This window comes from Macadamia integrifolia, chromosome 3, assembly GCF_013358625.1.
Source record: "Macadamia integrifolia cultivar HAES 741 chromosome 3, SCU_Mint_v3, whole genome shotgun sequence".
NCBI lineage: Eukaryota > Viridiplantae > Streptophyta > Magnoliopsida > Proteales > Proteaceae > Macadamia > Macadamia integrifolia.
Window position 1 is genome coordinate 23,870,886 of NC_056559.1, and position 20,817 is coordinate 23,891,702.

General features: G+C 40.8%; 1 protein-coding gene across 7 annotated transcripts in view; it reads right to left on the bottom strand.

Moving 5' to 3' along the window:
• Positions 1 to 4,794: 4,794 nt before the first annotated feature.
• LOC122073829 (sister chromatid cohesion protein PDS5 homolog A) overlaps positions 4,795 to 20,817 on the bottom strand; it is an 87,974-nt gene continuing 71,951 nt past the window's right edge. For 2 of the 7 annotated variants that reach the window (XM_042638482.1, XM_042638481.1), the window contains exons 29-31: positions 18,454 to 18,572; positions 5,687 to 5,830; positions 5,334 to 5,538 (exon numbers count right to left, since the gene is read on the bottom strand). In XM_042638482.1, the coding sequence (XP_042494416.1) occupies positions 5,700 to 5,830; positions 18,454 to 18,572 (250 nt within the window). In that variant the 3' untranslated portion in view covers positions 5,334 to 5,538; positions 5,687 to 5,699. Of the gene's footprint in view, positions 5,271 to 5,333; positions 5,539 to 5,686; positions 5,831 to 18,453; positions 18,573 to 20,817 lie in introns of those variants that run through there. The other 5 variants (XR_006138881.1, XM_042638485.1, XM_042638486.1 and 2 more) reach the window with 5 other exon arrangements.

A 20,817-nucleotide genomic window follows, 5' to 3' on the forward strand; every position in this document is an offset into this window, starting at 1 on the left:
GGGGGGAAGGGGGGGAAGAACACTACTTGGTCATGTGGCCATTGTGCCTAGACACAGGGGGGGAGTGAAATGATGGCCCTGCACCTATGAAATGCAAAAAATCCACCACTGTTGATGCACATCCATGCCCCTCATTGGGCCCTATGTTGTTGTAGGGTCACGCAACCAAGTAGTGTTATCTTCCATTTTTCTTTAGTAAAACTTAGTGTTTGTTTCAAACTCTCTAGCTTGGAAGGCCCTGTCTTAATTATGTAGGAGAGATTGGCCATTTCCACTCAGTGGCTAAAATATCTATGCAAATTTTCTTCCAAGTGTTCCACACGAAGTAATAAATAGTTCTCTTTTCTATTTTCCTTCTTGGTATGGTTTTTACCCTAAAGTCCTTGCCAAGAAGAGCTCTTAGTCTTGGAATAGTGTAGCGAGCATCCTTCCTTTTTTTAAAAAGGTGGTTTTCGTTAAGATTGGAAATGGAAATGATTCTTGCTTGTGGTTTGATCCATTGGCCTTCTCATTTTCTCTGTCTTATATTCCTATTGATATTAATGGCAAATCTTTCGATTTGGTAAAGGATTTCATTTTTAAGAATGTTTGTCTTATATTCCTATTGATATTAATGGCAAATCTTTCTATTGGGTAATGGATTTCATTGTTAATAATGTTTGGAATGTGCCCCTTCTAACTACTTATCTTCCTCAATTTGTTGTTAATGGTATTATTAAGTTGCTCCTCTCAATTGAAGCTGACCATAGGAGGCTTTCCCTATCTAAAGAGGGGTATTTTTCTACCAAGTTAGCTGTTAAATTCCTTTAAGAATCCAGTTCCACTAATGTTGATTTTTCTTTCAGGGGAGTAGTTCATAATAGACTTCCTTCTAAATGGTGGAACTTTCTCTGGAAACTCTGAGTTCACCCGAAATTCAGGATATTCCTCTAGCGAGTTCTTCACAATGGGTATGCCTGTTAAGGATACTTTATGCAAATGAATCCCAATCGAGGAATATTGTGCCTTCTGTGGTTCTTACCCTGAAACTATTTGGCATCTTTTTCTTTGAGTGTGAATTCTCAAAGAGAGAATGAGCTGCTTGCCCTTTGGGCTTTAGACCAGAATCATTGCCTTGTTCATCTGTGCAGTCTCTTGTGCTATAGCTATTTTGTTATCGTCAAACTTATTCTCTAAATCTAATTAACATTGATTTTTCAGTGTTATATCTATCATCTCATATTTTCTTTGGTTTTAGGAATGACTAGTGCTACCACAAGAGTTATAAGACTTCCTAGCCTCATCAAAATGAATAGTAATACTTATTCTGATTCCTATTAGTACCCTAACCCACAACCATGGCCTCATTGGTGAAGAGACGTTCACACTATGGTCGCAAGACTCACAACAATAGCTTCATTGGTGCTCATATTTTTTTTATAGGCATATTGTTCATCTCATTATCTATTAGTTACGTATCAACTCTGGCAAGGGTGGTTTGTTTTTCAGCAAAACCGCCCTTGCTTTCAAGAGGGTTCATCTCTGCACTCTTATGGGAATTAAGGAAATCTCTTGTGATTCTCTCTATCTAGGAACCAACCTTCTTCATCATCGGTCCCATGTTGCTAATTTCCATCACATTGTTGAGAGAGTTGAGATCTCTTTCTTTTGTTGGCCGTAAAGTTCTCATTCAATCGTTCTTGTACTCCATTCCTTTGTATCTTAAGTCTTTTTTTTCTCCCACAAAAAAATTATCATAAAATTGATTCTATATGTTCTCGTTTTTTGCGTTGGAGCGAATCAAAATTCTATAAAACCTCACCTAATTGCTACAAAAAAAATTGCTCCCCTATTGCTTTAGGAGGTTTGGGTGTTAGGGATTCTACCACCAAGAACAGTGCCCTCTTGCTCAAGTTCAGTTGAAGACATATTAATGAACCGGATTCCTTGTGGTAAAAAATTTTGTGTGCTAAAAATTTGCCAGGAACTCTATTCTCTTATGTTAAAACTGCTGGAAAGAAAGGATATTGGGCCTAAAATACCATCACTTCTATCCTCCCTCTACTTTATAAAATTGTGATCAAGAAAATTTGTTTTGGAATTTTTTTTTTTGGCATGAGCCTTGAATCCCCTCCCTCCCCAATCGACGATGTCTGATTGACCACATCCCTGAAAAGACATCCCAGTGGGTTTTGGATTTCAGTTCTCTCAATTCTTGGAATTTTGACTTATTATATTCGATTCTCCCCCGTAACCATGTTAAAATGATTTTCAGAATTAACTTATTGTCGGAACTAGACAAATAGTGGTGTACCCTCTCCCACCATGGTTAATTTTCTTGCCGTCTTGATACTAAATTTATTTTTTCCATGCAATCTCAAGAGGACTCATGGAGAACCGATGCTACCCCTTTTCCCTTCTCCAACCCAATTGGAGGTTCTGCTGGAAACTTCACATTCATCCAAAGTTCAAGATATTTTTATGATGAGTTATATCAATGAAGTCCGATAAGTGATCTACTTGGAAAATGGATTAATCTTGATAAATCATGTGTTTTTTATGGTCGATGTCCCGAAACTATTCACCACTAGTTTATTTCATGCGATTTGGTGGTTTGCATTTGGCTGGCGACCGCCAGTGGAATGCAAGCAAACCACATTCCTAGTTCATCTTTTCTTGATGTGGTGAAGTATTTTTTCCAGTCCTCTTCCTCAAGCAAAGTGGAAGTAAATTGGTGTTTTAGTGTCTTTGTGATCACCATCTATTTCATTGGATCCAAATACTAAATATACTAAATAGTGGAAAAAACTTTGATGCTATGTTTGTGATAAAAAAATGTTCATTACCAAAAAAAATAAAAAATAAAAGATAAAAAATATTAATCAACTCATTTATTGCTAGATCAATCTCTTTGCATATAAATGATAAAACTTCTCCCTAGGAAAACATCCCACCCTTCTTTTTCAGTCTTATCCCATTTTGGTTTGTGCGGGTGCTACTAACTATTTGTCATCAGATTCAGCTTGGGCAATCTTATAACATAGCCATTTTTTTATATCAATAGCAGAATCAGTCCAGGCATAATAGTTGGTGGAGAGACTAGTGCTGCCGTGCTAAAATGATTAATCTCAACCTCTCGATTGGGATGGAATATCATTGAAGTGTTGTTCACAATAGAAGAGTTACTTCAACTTATTCCCTACCAGATTGACACCCCATGGCCGTGGCATTCTCTAACAATTTCTTTTGGATATTTACACTAAGGGTGTCAATTCGAAACCAAATCCAAAAACCGAATCCAGATCCGAACCGAATACCCTGAACCAAGTCCAATCCATTATAATATAGTTAAATCCTGGATCTGAAATAAGTATTTATAATTCGATTCGGTCCGGATCTAGATTTATGCCAAGAACCGACGGTTCTAACCGAAACCAGACTGGATCGGATAACTTAATGTCCACTTTTTCCTCTTTAATTTCCTCTTTAACGAAAAACTTGCCGTTACTTATATGGAAACCCAATATATTCAATCACCTAAATAATAAATCTTCTTATAGGATTCCAATTATAGTCCAACTCCAAAATCCTCTTTTTTTTTTTAGTTTTTGTTTCTTCCTCTTCTCACCATCAACATAGCGACAACTCTCCAGTCGATTCTTCTCAACAACAATACAACAGGTTGGTTTTTCATCTCCTACAACGTTGCCCCCGTTTGATTCTTCTAAGAAGGGAGCTACAGAACACTAAGAAGAACTTACATTCACTTTTAGAAGCTATGATACAATATATTAGCATATGATAGAGAACTTATATTCACTTTTTAGAAGCCCAAAATTTCTCTCTTTTTATGCTCTTTAATCTACATAAAGTGATCTTAGAGAATTTTAGACTATAAGAGTTCGTCATTCTTTGCATATTGTGTTTTAAAGTTGTGAAATTAATGATATTAGAAGTTCAATAGATGATCCATAGCTCATGAATTTTTTTTTTCATTCTTTTGTTGGGGAAGACCAATAACATAGCGAATGAACATTTACATTTTGTCTTCTGAATAGCAACTGCATAACAAAACCAAATTTGAAACTGGATACTGGAACCAAATAAGAACCGAATACAAAATCCAAATAGGAACCAAAACCAGACCAGAACCGGATAGGTCAGGTACGAATACCGATTTTCAAAACCGAGACGGGACTGGTCCGGTTCTGGATCACACTAACACTCCTTGGAACCAAAACCGGAACCGGATCAAATACTTGGTTCCGGACCGATTGACACCCTTAATTTACACTAAGCACACAAGTATAGCTTTTTGTTATATAAATGGAAGTCATCAAGGCAACTCTCTTAATGCACACCCTAGCTCTTAAGGCTTTGTACCATATTAGTAATTAGTAATGATGCTACATCTTGCGCCCCCCCCCCCCCCCAAAAAAAAAAATATATATATATATAACTTGTGACACTAAAACTGCCATTATGGTCCATTTGATGATGCAACACCCCTTACAGGCTATTAAATCTATTCTCTATGTCTATTCATTTCAAAGAGATTTTCTTCTAATCTATTTAGCTTATTGATTAAGTCTTATATATATATATATATATAAGCCAAACTTATGGCCCACCATGTGGTTAACCTTGCATAATTAGTGGTGTTCAAAAATGATAGATTGGTTGTGCCATATGACATCGCTTTTAGGTTGAAACTTAACATGAGAGTAGAGGTTCATGTGGAAAAAATGTCCACAGATTGAACACCAATTAGGTGACAACATGGCAAATGATATCCTCTCCAAGTGCTCACTTAAGGAAAGTACACCCTATGTTAAAACATAGATATATTGATTTCTAAGAACCACTACATAGTTGTTTCAGCCCCTTTTAAGGTTAGGAGCCCAGGCTGTCCTTGAAGGCCAAGCCTTCATCACCGAAGCCAGTGTATTATCAGGGAAGAGATTCCATCATTCCATGCCAAAGGCTTTCTATTAACAAGGACTAATAATTTGACAGGTTGACCTGGATAGAATTTCAATTTTAATGGCCTAATTCAACTTTATTGTCCATGTACAGGCTCCACTTAGATTCTTCAATGCTTCTGGTTGAGTATACTTCCTGCATTTTTTCCTTGGACAGTCAAATCTGAGCATGGTGACTCAACCAGAACAGAAATTTAGGCAACAGAGTCAAAATGGTCTTCAACACTCCATTCAAATGACTTGCAGATTAGTGTAGACTTGGTAGTTAAATCACTGCAGCAACATTCTGCACATGGCCCCGAAGATTTCCTGCAATCTTTAATTTTCTTAGCAAAAACTCTTCACCCAAAGAACAAGTAAGACCGAAAACACTTCACCCAAAGAACAAGTAAGAGCAATTACCAAAATCTTTATACATAAGACATTTTCATCCACTAATTTAATCAACTCTGATCAATATCAAAGAGATATTTACAGAATGCGTGCAAAGTATTTTAGTGACCTCTTGAAAAACAGAAAGCACTACTGAATGGAGCAGAACCACTCAAACTTTCCGCCTACGTGTCCTCCGAGCAATCTGTAAGAAAAGAATAGTTAACTAGGAAAAGGACATGCTCCATACCCACTGAAGGTTGAGTATGGGTAGAAAACAGGGGGAGGGGAAGCCAAGAGACCAAGCAAATGACGGTACTAAGGAAAGCTAAAAGGAATTCGAGCAAGCTTACAGCATCCTGTACATCAATGACTTCTGAAACAGATGTGTCTGCAGAAACTGGAATTTTCCGTCCTTTCTTCCCCTTCCCTGCTCCTTATGGTAAGCAAATTGTCCATAAGATATGCAGGAACTATTTTAGAATGTAGTGATATTTCTGCATTATACATCTCCACTATAATTCCATGTGAATAGTGTGATAAATACATATGCATTAAATAATTTAGTTAGTGTTTGTATCTGGATACCGTTAACTGAACTTTTAAGATCTTTACTGAAGTTATTACCATGCAATCTAACTACTACACTTAATAGGTTTACTTAACTTTATTTGACAGCTCAAACAAAAGCAAATTGATACACAGTTAAAATCGTCTGCTTCCACCGACTAAAGTTTATTCCCCGAATTGAACACGTTCCTGACCACAATTTTTACAGCTGTTTTTCCTTGTCTTGTCTGTGGTTTGTTTTCACTTTTTTTTTTCAATCCAATTGATCTCATCACCTCACTGCTGATCCACAAGCTATTCATAATGCAAGAAAAATGTCTACCACAATCCTTTTGCATAAAAAAAGAATGTACCCAGTGCACAAGTCTCCCACCACTGCGGGGTCTGGGGAGGGTCATAAGGTATGCAGCCTTACCCCCACTTAGTGGAAAGGTTGTTTCTCTACTTGAACCCGCGACCATTAGGTTGCAATGGAGCAACCTCACTGTCGCTCCAAGTCTGACCTCTTGCAGCAATCCTTTTGCGTCATTATCGAAAAAAAAAAAGGGAGAAACTAACAGCTAAGAATGTATCAAGGACCACCAATTAACTCCAAGATCATAGCGGCTTAGATTAGACACTTCTGCAAGTAAACATTAAACATTTGATCATGTCTTTTTGTCCAGATACAATAAAATTGAACTGATACGTTCTCTATCAAAACTCTTCTTAATAAATAATAAAAAATGAAAGGTGCCACCATCATGATTTAAAGAAGGATTGCAATTGGTGTCAAAACAGTTTGTGACATTCCATTATATGCAAGCGGATCAGGACTCTCAATCTTCTTCCCTCCTCATCAAAGTCACCACACTACTTTTCCAACTTAAAACCCTGTTCTTCCTTTCTTCCACAAAACCATTGGAGAAGACTGAAATCAGAATCTGAGACCATCAAACTCGAAATCCTTAAACTTTTAAACCATGAAATCCAAAACTGAAACCATTAAAACTCATTCCATGGATCAGGTTGTCAGGGTTGATCATCAAAGATGGACAGTAGAGGAGAGATGGTCACAGACAGAGATCACCAGATAGAGAGGGAGAGAGATTGCAGGAGACAGAAAGGAGAGATCATTTTGCTGTATTAGTGGTGCATGTGCATTGTGTGTGCTCTAGGAGTTGTGTGTTGATTACATAGTTTTCAATGCGGAATTATGTGTTCGGGTTGTTACTTTCGTGCTTAGTAGGGCTGTCAAGAATTCATTTGCTCATTCCTCTTTTCATTAAAGTAGGTTGGGTGATGGATTGTCTTTGAGGTAGATGTAATGCATGCAAGATGCTTTGGCTTGGCCGATCTATTTCGGTACGTCAGGTAGACAGCTAGTTTCTTATTATAGTCTGTCATAATAAGCTTGTGGCTGATCTATAGTGGTGCGTCAGGTAGACAACCAGGGCTTTATTATAATCAGCCATAACGAGTCAATATTTTTGCATGGATCCTTGCGTTCGTCCTTGCTTGGAACCTCCATGTAGCTGACCACATTAAGTTGGGATAAGACTTTGGTTGTTGTTGTTTAGAAAGAAGAGATCATCACATATGAAATCAAAAGTAGAGATGCATATCAATAACCATGGAGGAAAAGGTATTAAGTCGGGCATCAGTCACATGCTCTACATTTCAGGTAAGAAAACAAAAGAGTTCCAAAAATAAAGCATGCAATGATGTGAAAGGATAGCTTGGATATAGGGAACATGGATAAGTCAAAACTAATTACCAGGAAGGGTGTCCACTGTCAGCCAATTGTGAGATATATTATCCCAAACACTTGTGTAAAGGATGCTAGATCATTGAACAATGTGTCTGAGCTGTCCCATAATAACACAGCCCAATGAATAGCCAACAAAGAAGAGTGGCTGAGACCTAAATCCACCATTTGCATAGAGCTCAAATTTGTTTCTACAGCATCATGGTCCAAAAGACTATACTTAAGTTTGAAATACTAGAACCGTAGAACAGCTGGCTGCAATTTATATTTTCAGGGTCTGCATGCTGCTAATATACAGCAATATAAACAGTTCAACAGAAATGGACAGCTGTCTTCTGGAGACTGAAACAGTCTCTTATACAGAAGAATCCAGATTCAGATATGAGAAAGGATATTTGTTGTCATGGGCAGGATAGGAGATAGCAGAGTAGTGTTAGGCTGTCACTGAGGGAAGAGACTATTGGTGCTGCAGACCAAGAAAATAAGAAGGGTAAGGGAGGAGAGAATAATACTAACTCCTCCCACAAACTTGTGAATGCAAGGAAGATGGTCATTAAAAGTGCCTTCCTTATGCCGACCAGAATTTTCTTTTTGACAGATACGAAGATATATATAACTAACAATGACTGACTACATTGCTACCAGAGTATCTATGGTGTAGTGTGAACGACAAAGACAAACTAATAGATTAATTCATGTGTTATGTAAATGTACTGCAGGGGTATTCTTGTCCGGTCCCCAGCGGTATTATGTTAGTTGGGTTTATTTGGTATTGATCATGATAGGGGGGAGCGTCCCTATTGTGGATTTGTGATGTGGTTATGTTTCCTTGTTTGTTTATAGTTAGTCTTTATCTTGTACAATGAACACTCTTAGTAGAAGTCCTACTAAGAATCTAATTGGTTTTGGCATTATACATAAAACAGGGACTGACCACAATGGACAAACTGAATCCTATCATGGCAAATTGGGTTCTATTCTCTTCTATCGCTTTCTCTTTATTTCTCTTATTTTCTCTTCTTCAACCATGTTGAGGAATGATCCTTGGTTTCTTTCTTGCTACATGGTATCAGACCAATGAAGAGGAAAAAGAATTTAAAAAAAAAATTCCATCAGATTTGAAAATGAAATAATTTATATTTTGGTTTACCTTTAAACACTGTGGAGCTGTACTGGTTCTCTCCCTCTCATGTGTAATCCATCTCCTCCTCTGTCTACTTTATTCTTGCTGTTATTTTTCAACTGTGCCTTCTAAAACAACATCTTCCTTTTGTTTCTTATTATTCTTACTGTTAGCGATACAACTGAACCGGGAAAAGGGTCCTTTGACTTCTTCACCACCGCTCAGTTGGGCCTGAGATTCTAACCGAAGGAACGCCTACCATAGGTGACCTGAACTGTAGGAACCTTCCACTTTAATCACATTCCATAGTGGGTTCAACACTGAAGTCAGATCTGGACCATTCTCCTATTGCCAGAATCAGTTGTAGCAAGAAATAAAATTTTAATACCTGAGTTTTGGGATCTGTTGCTGAGTGCATAGAGGATAGGGAGTGAAGATCTTTTGCCCAAAATTTCAGGCCAGTCCATGGTAATGTGAAGGAGCTCGCTCAAAATAATCAAAACCTGTCTTCCACGTCTTCCTTTGTTGAGAGGTAGCAGACAACCTCTTCTAAACATGACCATTGAGGATCTTTTACCCATGGTTCCACAATTACCCTCCCAATTACAAGGCAATTAAATCGTGGTTGTTTTTTTTTTAAACCCCTTGGTTTGTGATTTCCAATATTACCCACCCCTTCTATCTTTATTCTCTTTTGTACTTAATTTATCATCCATTTCAAGTCTGTCCCCAGTCAAAAAATCCTAATACCCTATGAGTCCCTTTCTCCTTTGATCTACCAAATACCAGCTTGAATATTCTGGTAAACTACAGTTCTGCCATTCCCTTTGTACCAGTGCTTTATAGGAAGATCCAGCTATCGAATTACCACCAATTTTTGCAGTAATGTTTTTTTGACTGCTCACTATACTTCATCAAAAGATCTGCTAGATTGGATTAGTTTTCTTGAGTTTATTGGTAACCCGCTAATTTGGTGGGTTTGACCTATATATTGCAAACCAGCCGTTGGATCAACTCAACATTTTGGAGATTATTGTTATTGTCTGCAAGGAGCAATTGACCCGAATTCAGGAGACATCAATATCTTTGGTTTTGGGTTAATTTATTACTATTTCGCCATGTTGGAGTTCTTATCTACTTTGATCTGATATGTTGCTACCATTGATCCTATTGTGGTTGCTTTTGATTATGGAATTTATTGTTTATTACATGATGCTGGTTATTGCTGTCATATGATGGTGGGTAATAACTTTATTGCATCGTTTGCATTATTTGTCCACATGTAATGCTATACGTGAGGGGGAGATTGGAGTTATTATCTAACTTGTGTCATCATCAAAGTGTCATCTACTTATTTGAAGACTATTATTATCTGTTGGTGTCCTCTGCTTGTGTTCTCAAAAATAATATTTTCTTATGAAGATGGTTATACTTGTTTATTCACCAAAAAGATTCTTTTATGTGCTCCTCGGCAACTTTATGCCACTACTTGTGGTTCCCAGCAATAGGCTGTGCTATGTGGTTCCCAGCAATCTATGTAGCATTTTTACCAGTGGTTTGCAGCGACCTATGTTGCACTTTTTAATCTTTCTTCTTTTTGAAGATTACTACTTGGTTTCCTTGAGAATGGCTTATGATGCTGCTGTTGCTAGGTATTTTGGGTTGCAGTTGGTATTCTTGGCCACTTATTTTGTTCGTTGTTGTCTGGGTTTATTCGACATGAAGTTTGTCTCTATTATTGCTGATGATGATTGGTATGCCAATGTTGCTATTAGAATGAAGTTCTTTGTGCTCACTGGAGTCTACAACTGCTATATATGTTCAAGACTGGTTCTGCGGTTAATATCTATTCCAGCTCCAAGCTAGAGCCTTCTGATATATATATATATATATATATATATTATGAGGGGGAGCGTTAGTTATGTACATGTACCACAGGGGTATTGTTGTCCAATCCCCAATCCCCAATCCCTGGTGGTATTATGTTAGTTTTGGGTTTATTTGATTTAGATCCTGATAGGGGGATGTCCCTATCGTGGATTCATGATGTGGTTATGTTTCCTTAGTTCTAGTTCTTTTATGTTTCCTTTTTAGTTAATAGTTAGTCTTTATCTTGTACGATGAACACTCTTAGTAGTAGTCCTATTAAGAGTCTAATTGGTTTTGGCATTATAAATAAAACAGGACCTAATAGACTAACTGAATCCTAGCGTGGAAAATTGTGTTCTATTCTCTTCTATCATTTTCTCTTTGTTTCTCCTTATTCTCCTCTTCTTCATCCTTGTTGAGGACTGATCCTTAGTTTCTCTCTTGTTACAACTTGAAAATCCCATCACGATCTATAGTGCAATACTCTAAATTATATACATCTTCCTCATGCCAAACAAAATGCATATGATTGAAAACTGAAGAATCCAATCAAGAAACATTGCCAAAGACATTAAAATTTTAACAGTGGTATTTTTCCCTTTCATCTTGTTGACCTAACAATCAAGGAATTGCCCTCCCCTCCCCACCACCTTTGATGCCGTAGCCTCCCTATGAACCCCCCCTCCGGCAGCCTCTGCTGCCGGAATCTCTTCCTCTCCTGCAACCTCCCTCCTAGCCCCCATTTGCTCCCTCGCCTCCTCCCTCCCCCCTCCTGGTATTTGTTCGTTCGCCTCTGTGGTCACCTCCCACTCCCCTTCCGATGACCCCGTCCTCCACTCCTCCCTCATCTGGCCACACCCTATTTTTTCACCCTCTTGCCATTCATGATTCCACCCCGGTAGGCTTTTGCCCCCCTGGACTTCTAGATGCAGAGATACTCAAGTGGAAGATTCATTCCTTGGTAGTAGGCCTCCTTTCCCACTGGTCAAAGCTTCTCTGATAAAGCAATGGAAACCGATTTGCTCCATTGCTATTTACATGCTCGACAATGGTACCTTTGTGTTTAATTTCGACGAAGAGTCCGACAAGGCGTTTGTTCTTGACGGCAGTCCCTGGTATGTCAGAAGGAAACCAATGTTTGTCAGACAATGGGAACCTCAATCCTCTTTCGCCAAAACTGAACCTACCACCATTCCACTATGGGTCTCTTTCCCTCATCTTCCCCTCCACTATTGGTGTGCAACTGGCCTAAGCATCATCGGATCTCTAATCGACAAGCCGCTATACTCTGATAGACAAACAAAAAACATGGACAGACTATCCTATGCAAGAATCTGTATCAAAGTGAAAGCCGGTTCCAATCTCCCCTCTGTAGTTACAGTCATGGATGGCGAAGGATTTTCCTTCACCCAAAAGGTTTCTTATGAATGGATTCCCCCGGCCTGCTCTTCATGCCACTGCTTCGGACACAAAACTGCTACCTGTTTGCAAAACGCTGCTGATCCAAACTACCTTTGCAGCCAAAATCAAGCAGCAACTGCCACATCATCTCATGAGCCCTTGCAGCAAGTTCCTCCCATAAATCAGCCCGCGAGCAGTAGCAGAACCAGAAAAAAGAGAAATCGCAACCAACCGTTGCCGGAAATTGCAGTCAACTCTTCGTCGGAAATCTCCTTGCCTACAGACCTCCAGGCTTTGACCACCGGTCCTTCAATGATGCCCTTACCTACTGGATCCAACACTTTCTCGGTTCTTGAGACATCGGATCCTGCCACGGCAGTCGCTTTCTCACTTGGGTTCTCTGCCTCTTGAAGTCCTAATCGAATGATCGAGCCCCTCTGAAAACCTTGCCATTATCCCCAAAACTATCCTCCCCCCATCTTGCCTCTCCCCAACTCTCTGCCCTCTGCTGATCCTTCTCCCTCGTTGGTGGAACCTTCTAACACTTTCTCTAGTCCTTCCCTGACTCCAACGACTATACCCTCTCGGTCCAACCTTGAACCAGACTTTATCCCCCTAAACCAATTCATTCCGGTCCACATGTTAAACCAATTTTCCAAATACCCTTCAGACCACCCCCTCTACCCGGGTAACCTATACAACCCGACCCACCCCCTCAACCAACCCACCACCACTCATCCTATATAAGAACCGACCACCCTATCTGACCACAACCCTCTACCCGACCCTATCACCCGGCCTTGCCATCCAATTGCCCAACCTGACCTATCCATGCAACTTAACCCGCCCTAGACCCAGCCAACCTTCCTCCTCCACCCGAGTCCTCTGCTGTCTGTTGCCATATTGTTCTGCTTTCCCCTTTTATAGGTACTTCTTCAAATGCAGCTGATGGTGCTCAAACCACTTCTCTGGTTTCCAGAATGTCCTCTCTTGACCCGCCTGCAGCTGAGCCACCGACGATGGCCCTCCTGGCCAATATCAACACACCTCAGAAGATAGCTCTGCCGGAAGTGACCCTCCTGGTCAATACACCTGTTATTCCGGCAACTCTCCCTGAAGATCTCGACACTACATCTGCTCCTCATCTGGCCTTGGAAGGCTCTACTCCTCAGGCCTTATTGGGTCAAATTGATCCTCGTCTGGCTCTGCAAGCCCCGTCATCCCCTCAGCCAGTTCTCCAGCTCCCTCGGACCCCCGTTCAACTTCAACTCAGCTCACGAGGGTGATCAGCCCTCTTAGTTTGACCAACCAGTCTGACGGCTCTGCCACTGTCCCAGTTGTTCAGGATGACTCCCCAGCTAATCGCGACATCAACTCCGAAGCCTTGTCGATGAACTCAAGACTCATGCCCTCTAGACCTAATCCCACCACCATTGGCTCATCTGATCCGACTTCAACTCCTGTTGGTAACTTGAGCACATCTAGAATGACCAATCGGGGTACCCTATTGCACCTTGCCCTGGATGAGATCCCAGCCTCTCATAACCATCCCTACTCTACCACCAAATCCTCCTCCCCCCTTCCCAGGAAGCCAAAACAAAAGAACCCATCCAGTATCATTAGAGCCTCATCTACCCCTACCTCCACCCCTGTCATCGGCTACAGCCGACGACTACCACCCACAGGCCTCCCAAATACTCCCCGCTACTCTGCCAAGCATCCGGTGCACACTTCCACTTGTTCTCAATGATTCGTTGGACCATTTGGAATGCCCGAGGTCTCAATTCCTTGGCTAAACAAGCCGTAATTAAAGCCCTTATTCATTCCTCTCAGTCCAATTTCTGTTGTCTCTTAGAAACCAGGGTCCTTGAGGCTAATACGGCTCGTATTGTTTCCTCTATCACCCCTAATTGGTCTCTCCTTTCCAATTATTCTCATAGTCCAAATGGGAGAATCTGGATTCTCCGGGACCCTGCCTTCCTCACCGTAACCAACCTCTCTTCCTCAGCCCAAATAGCCAACATATCTATCTCTCATCACTCTGGCCCTTTCATCTGCTCCCTCTCAATTGTTTATGCCTATAACCAAGCCTCTCTCCGGTCCTCTTTATGGGACGACCTTTCCTTCGCCAATACCCTTGGCCCTCGCTCTTGGGGCATCGCTGGAGACTTTAATGTTGTCTGGTTCAACCATGAGAAGCTGGGTGGCAATCCCATTGATTCCCAGGCAGTCAAATCATTTAACGATTGCATTGATGACCTTAATCTTATTGATCTCAGATGGTCTAGTGTCAAGCTCAATTGGCACAATAGAAGATCTGGTAACCTCCGTGTTGCCTGTAAGCTAGATCGCGTCTTGGTTAATGAAGCCTAGCGGCTCAACTCTTTCCCCTCTTCTCATGCCACCTTCGGTCTTCCAGGGATCTCTGATCACAACCCCATCTCCCTCCATGTTATCCCCTTCTGCTCCTTCGACCCTAATCCCTTCAAATTCTTTGATATGTGGATTTCCCACCCGGATTTTCACTCCCTTGTCTTTAGTGCTTGGCATAGCCACACCCCCCCCATCCCAATTCCCCTCTCCTCTCTTTTGCCCCCAGACTCAAGAGCATGAAAATTGCTTTAAAGCTTTGGAACTCCTCCACCTTCGGGAACATCACCTCTCGGGTCTCTTCTGCTTGGGAAAAGCTTCACTCCATCCAATCCAAAATTCACCAGGATCTCCACAACCCTATTCTTGCTAACGAAGAGAAATCTGCCTCGGCTGATTTAGCCTTGGTTCTATCCCAGGAAGAAAGTTTCTTGCGCCAAAAAGCCCGTATCAAATGGCTTGAACTTGGGGATTCCAACTCGGGTTACTTGCATCGCTCTCTCAAAGCAAGGAATGATGCCAACTCCATCCCGATGCTTGTCTCCTCCTCCGGGACTGACCTCTTCACCCCGGATCTCATCAAATCGAAAGCCATCTCTCATTTTCAGAGACTCTTCAATTCCCACCCCTCCCCTCTCACCCCATTCCCCCAAACCTCCTCAACAAATCGGTGCTCGCTGAGTTTATTCCCTTCCTTCAATCCATTCCTAGTGAAGAGGAAATAATCTCTGCCATCCTTTCCCATAAATCCAATAAAGCCCCGGGCCCGGATGACTTTAGTATGGTATTCTTTTCTGCATGCTGGAGTGCCATCAGAAATGACCTTATTTCTACGGTCCGGAGCTTCTTCTTCAACCCTAAGCAAATTATGGGGATCAACCACACCTTCCTTTGTCTCATCCCTAAAAAGGAAGGTGCGGTTTCCATGAATGACTTCAGGCCCATCTCTTTATGCAACCTTCTCTATAAATTTGTGGCCAAAATCCTTGCCAACAGAATTCAAAAAGTCATTGACTCCCTTGTAGCCCCAATCAGTAGGCCTCCATTGCTGGAAGGAGTATCGCTGATAACATCATGCTCTGTCATGAGATTGTCCGCGGATTCGACCGCAAGTCCCATTCCCCTGCGGCTCTCCTCAAGATCGACATCCACAAAGCTTTTGACACCATTAGCTGGGATTTCATATCTTTTGTGCTTCTTCAAATGGCATTCCCTCCTTCGTTTCTTCACTGGATCCGGATCTGCATCTCCTCCCCCCGCTTCTTTGTTCTGGTTAATGGGTGCCCAGCTGGGGACTTCCCATCAGGTCAAGGCATCCGCCAAGGATGTCCCCTCTCTCCCCTTCTTTTCTCTCCTTGGGAGTCCTTTCCCGATCCATCCAATATGCAACTGACCTCCACCTCATTTCTCCCATCCCCTAATGCAAATCTCTCCTCCTTTCCCACCTTGCTTTTGCCGACGACATCATGATTTTCTCCAAACCTGATCCCCTTTCTATCTCCGCTATCATGTTCACCCTTCATTCCTTTGAATCATTTACGGATCTCAACATTAATCTCCTTACATCCAATATTTTCATTTTCGGCGTCGCCCCTGAGGTTCGTGCCTCCATCTTTGACCTCCTTGGTATTCCTCTTGGCTCCTTGCTAGTGAAATACCTAGGTCTTCCCCTTATTATCTCCAGACTTTCTGCCCATCATTGCACCCCCATGTTAGACAATCTTAGGAAAAGGATCCAGCTCTGGAAAGACAAGCTTCTCTCTTTCACTAGTCGCCTTACCTTGATCAGATCAGTCCTCCAGTCCATGTACCTCTACTGGACTGGAACCTTTGTCCTTCCAGCTTCCATCATCAATTCCTACGAGCATCTCCTCAGCTCCTTCCTCTGGAAAGACTCTGATTCCTCCAAATTCCTAAGACCTCTTAGTTGGGAAAAGGTTTGCCTTCCTAAATTTGAAGGTGGTCTTAGGATTAGAAGAATCAAATCAATCAACTCTGCTGCTATTCTCAAGCTAATCTGGAAGGTTGTGTCAAAGCATAAAAGCATATGGGTTGATTGGATTTACTCGGGTCTGCTCAAAGCTAACTCCCTATAGACAGCCCCTTCCATCTCTGATGCCTCCTAGATTTGGAGAAAGATTCTTGATCATAGGAATCCTGCTCTCCCAACCTTCTCCTTGGTCATTGGGAATGGTCATTCTATCTCTCTTTGGAATGACCCTTGGCACCCTTCAGGCATCCTCTCCCACCTTCTCTGCCCTAGAATCATCTATTCTTCGGGCCTTCCTTCCAATGCCACAGTCTCTTCCATCCTCTCCCCCTCCGGCTGGTCCCCCCTCCTCTCCTCCTCCCCTCCTTGACCTCTGGACTCTCCTCCCACCTCTCCCCGGGTCACAGAGGTAGAAAGGACAAGTGCATCTGGCTCCCCTCTCCTATTGGATCCTTTTCTTCTGCCTTCGCTTGGTCCTTCATTTGTACCCCTTCCTAGTCCGTTCCCTGGCACAAGGTTGCCTCGTTCAAAAGCCACATTCCTCGCCATAGCTTCACTTTATCGCGATGCCTAACAAAATGCCTTCCCACCCAATCTTTTCTCCTTCACCGTCACATTCTTGTCAACCCTACCTACTGTCTATGTCCAAATGGCATTGAAGATATCCCCCACCTTTTCTTCTCTTGCCCCTTTTCCTCCCGCATCTGGAAAGCTGTCCTATCCAAATGTTAGCGGACCAGAAGACCTATCCTCCCTTTTGACAAGGAGTGGAACTGGATAGATATGACCTTCTCTGGCTCCTCCATTTGCGACACCATTGGCAAGCTCGCTTTTTGTGCCACCATCAATCATCTCTGAATGGAGCGTAACATCCGTAGATGGTCTCCCAATTCTCGTTCCCCGGATAGGGGATTTGGAATACCATCTACTTTGATTAGTTTGATGTTAGTTCCAAAACATCGTCCCTCCTATCTCGCCCAGTCAAATATACCCCCAGAGACTCCCACATTATTGATGCTTGGAACCTTCAGGTGGATATTATCCACCCCCCTTGATGTCTTTCCGATTGCTGGCTCTCCCCCCTGGTTGCAGGCCTTGTGGTGTTTTGGTTCTCGGAGTTCTTTAGTTTGTTTTGTATTTTCTTTTTGCTCGTTTAGCCTTGTGCTTGGCCTTTTGTTGGCCTCGCTTTTGATGGCCTCGGCCTCCCTCCCCCCCCCTTTTTTCCCCCTTGTATAGTCTTCTCTTTCTGGTAATGAATTATTTATTCACCCAAAAAAAAAAATTAACAACAAATATTTGGTGTTCACTGCAAATGATAGACAACCAGATTAACAGTAGAAAACTAAATAATCCATGTAAGGACGGATTCCCTACATGAGATAATGAAGATGATATAGTAACCTTTTTAAAAGTTAGCTCAAAACAGATTTTGAGTTACAACCAACAGTTTAAAACAAAATGGTTTAACAAAATATCCCTGCTGTTTTCTGCAAATGGCAAAGGCAACCATATTAGCACTAGAAAAGTAGTACAATCCATAGAAGGACATAATCCCATTTATAAAATGATGAAAACATGTTTAATAACCTGTTTGACCAGTCAGCACAAAACAGGACGTCAACTTCCAACCAAAATTTAAAAAAGGCTGTAAATTTTCAAATTTATCCATCTCTTGTCTGGAGTCGTGCTACCATGAAAACATGGAAGGATGAATTTCTCATCCCCCCCTTTGCCTAAAAGCAACAAATAGAAGACAAGAACCTAAGAGCTTGTAATTACAATTTTACACGTTTGAAAATTTTGTCTGCCGACCCCTTGTTCCGAACAAACTGATCTACCAGGTCAGCAAGTTTTCAGAATAAACTTTACTCATATGATTATGTGGGAGGTCATAAATTTGATCCTCCAAAGGGTCATAATACATTTTTTCCTTTATCTACCATGTGCATGTGTTAGGGCCAGGAAGGATGGAAATTTTATCCTATTCTGGCTCATGAAAAAACTAAAATGGACATGCTATAGAAAACCAAGTGCAAGAAAAGGAACATACCATTATCAGCAATTTCCTTCCCCTTATTTTTTAAAGTTGTCTGCTCCTTGGCAGCTCTATCTCCAAAAGCGTTAATAACTTCCCCAGAAGCACCAGAAGAGGACTCTATTCGTAGGTCACTGCAATATGTCATCTATTAGTTTACTTTACAACATGTTGGATCAAATCAGATGAGTAGAAAAGACAGCATAAAAGACCAATAAATGCTAGAAAATATGAAGAAACTCAATTTGTCCACATCTTCATTGGAATCTACTAGAAGAAAAAAAAAAATACATGGTTGAGAAGATTCATTTCTACATCTCAAACAAACATAATTAAAATGTTAATAAATCCTAGCATACATTCCAGAAACCTTCATAAAAATACTTAATCCTAATGTAAGACATGAAATACAAAATTAACTTCCAACTCAGTCTTTCCTCATTCAGAGTTGGATCCTGACTCCTCCTTTATTCTACCTCTATTAGAACTCCCTAAAGATGTTGACCATCTATTTTTCAACTGCCCCTTCTCCTCCTGAGTTTGGATTTTGGAAAGGGCTTCCTGCCAAATGTTGACCCCAAAGTAGGAGGATCCTGCCCCTTGCTAGAGAATGGATTTGGGTAGATATGACCTTCTCAAGTAACTCCAATTGTGATACAGTGGGAAAGCTTAACTTTGGTGCCACATTCTACCATATCTAGAAGGAACGCAACCTCAGAAGATGGACTTCCAAAGCCAAATATTTCAGAAAATTTAGGACATCTCATTTGACATTAGAGTCAAGTTTTCCGAGTTTCCCTCCCGATGGATTGACTCCCCAAGGAACAGGCTCATTGTAGATTCGTGAGGCCATCCCATTTGTTTGTATTAACCGCATGCCCCTCCTATCTAAGGGTTGGGCTTTGCTTTTGTTTTTTTCTTCTCTCTCCCCTGCCTTTCTAGGGGCTGCTTGTATTTTCCTTCTTTCATAATATATTTCTTAGTCACCCAAAAAAAAAATACAATACAACACCAGTCATTAGGACAACGATTTACATATTTCAGGTATGATCCTTGTGTCCAAGTGTAGGTTAGATTGTTAATATGACAAGAACATGAACCAGTATTTCTTGGAATGTGAGAAACAACATCCACACCTGAAACTTATATCAGAAATAGGAACTTTGTTCCCCCCTTCCCCATGAAAAAACGGTTTCAACTCCTAACCATAATGATAAAGAGGAGCTCTACCAAATTTAAGTAAATATTTCTTTCACAGACGTTGTAACCTAATAGAAAAGATCAAACACTTACTGATTAACTTGGATAATTCCAAACTATGTCCCATTACTGGCCTTTGAGTGCAACAGTAAGGAGGAAGGCCATGTTATAAATTACACGGAAAAAACAATGAGGTAGGCCAAAGGTGGCTTTGGAAGTAGTAAAGAAATATATGAATAGCCTATGGTTGACAACTAACATGACCTAAGGATGTTGAACAGCAGAACAGAATTCATGCAGCTTGCCCCATTTAGTTTGGAAAAGGCTTAGTTCAGTAAGTCCCATTCCTAATAAGGAAAATAATGAAGATCAAATCATTGTTCTAAATTTCAGTCGAAACTGGGACAGTTTCAAGCAGGTTACATTGAAAATGATATGGGTTTCGAACGGTTTCGACGATATTTCAAACTTCGGCAGTTTCGATCAGTTTTGATCAATTTTGACCAGTTTTAAGCTTTTCACCAGCCCAGTTTCAACTAGTTTCGACCAACCCATGACATATCGAATTTTGCCCCAAAAGTACCTGGTCTCAACCAATATCTCGGTTTCGAGCTGGGTCTAAACCTGCCTTGAGATCGAAATTCTTATCCTCAGATCGAATGAAGAATATAGATCTGCTGGTGATGAGCTTCTTTTACTTATATTTCGAACAGTATATTAAGTGTTGTTTCTGTCCTGCTGAGATGAGGATCAAATGATAACAGAGTTGATTATGGGTGAGAGAGAAATCACAATCTCAACTCAATTTAAAAAAAATTAAAAAATAAAAAATAAAATAAAATAAAATGATTTCTATTCTATTACATATATAAAGGCTGTTTTAACTCGATCTCGTTTGTAGAAGGAATGTAAATAAAAGCAGAACTCTATCAACTGTAGGCTAAGAGCAAGTTTCCAAATCTAATCTGAAAAGCTGGAAGCAAGGACAAGATTGTGTCCAATCTAGATTATAGTACCAAATAAGAAATAACATAACATAATGGCCCCTGTGTATTGGATAAATCTTGTGTTCTTATCCCTATACTTAATTTCGTTTACCTCTTTAGATCCTAACTTTTGGGCTTACAAAAGAATCCCATTAAATAAAAACATTCAAAAATAACAAGCTCAAGGCCCATA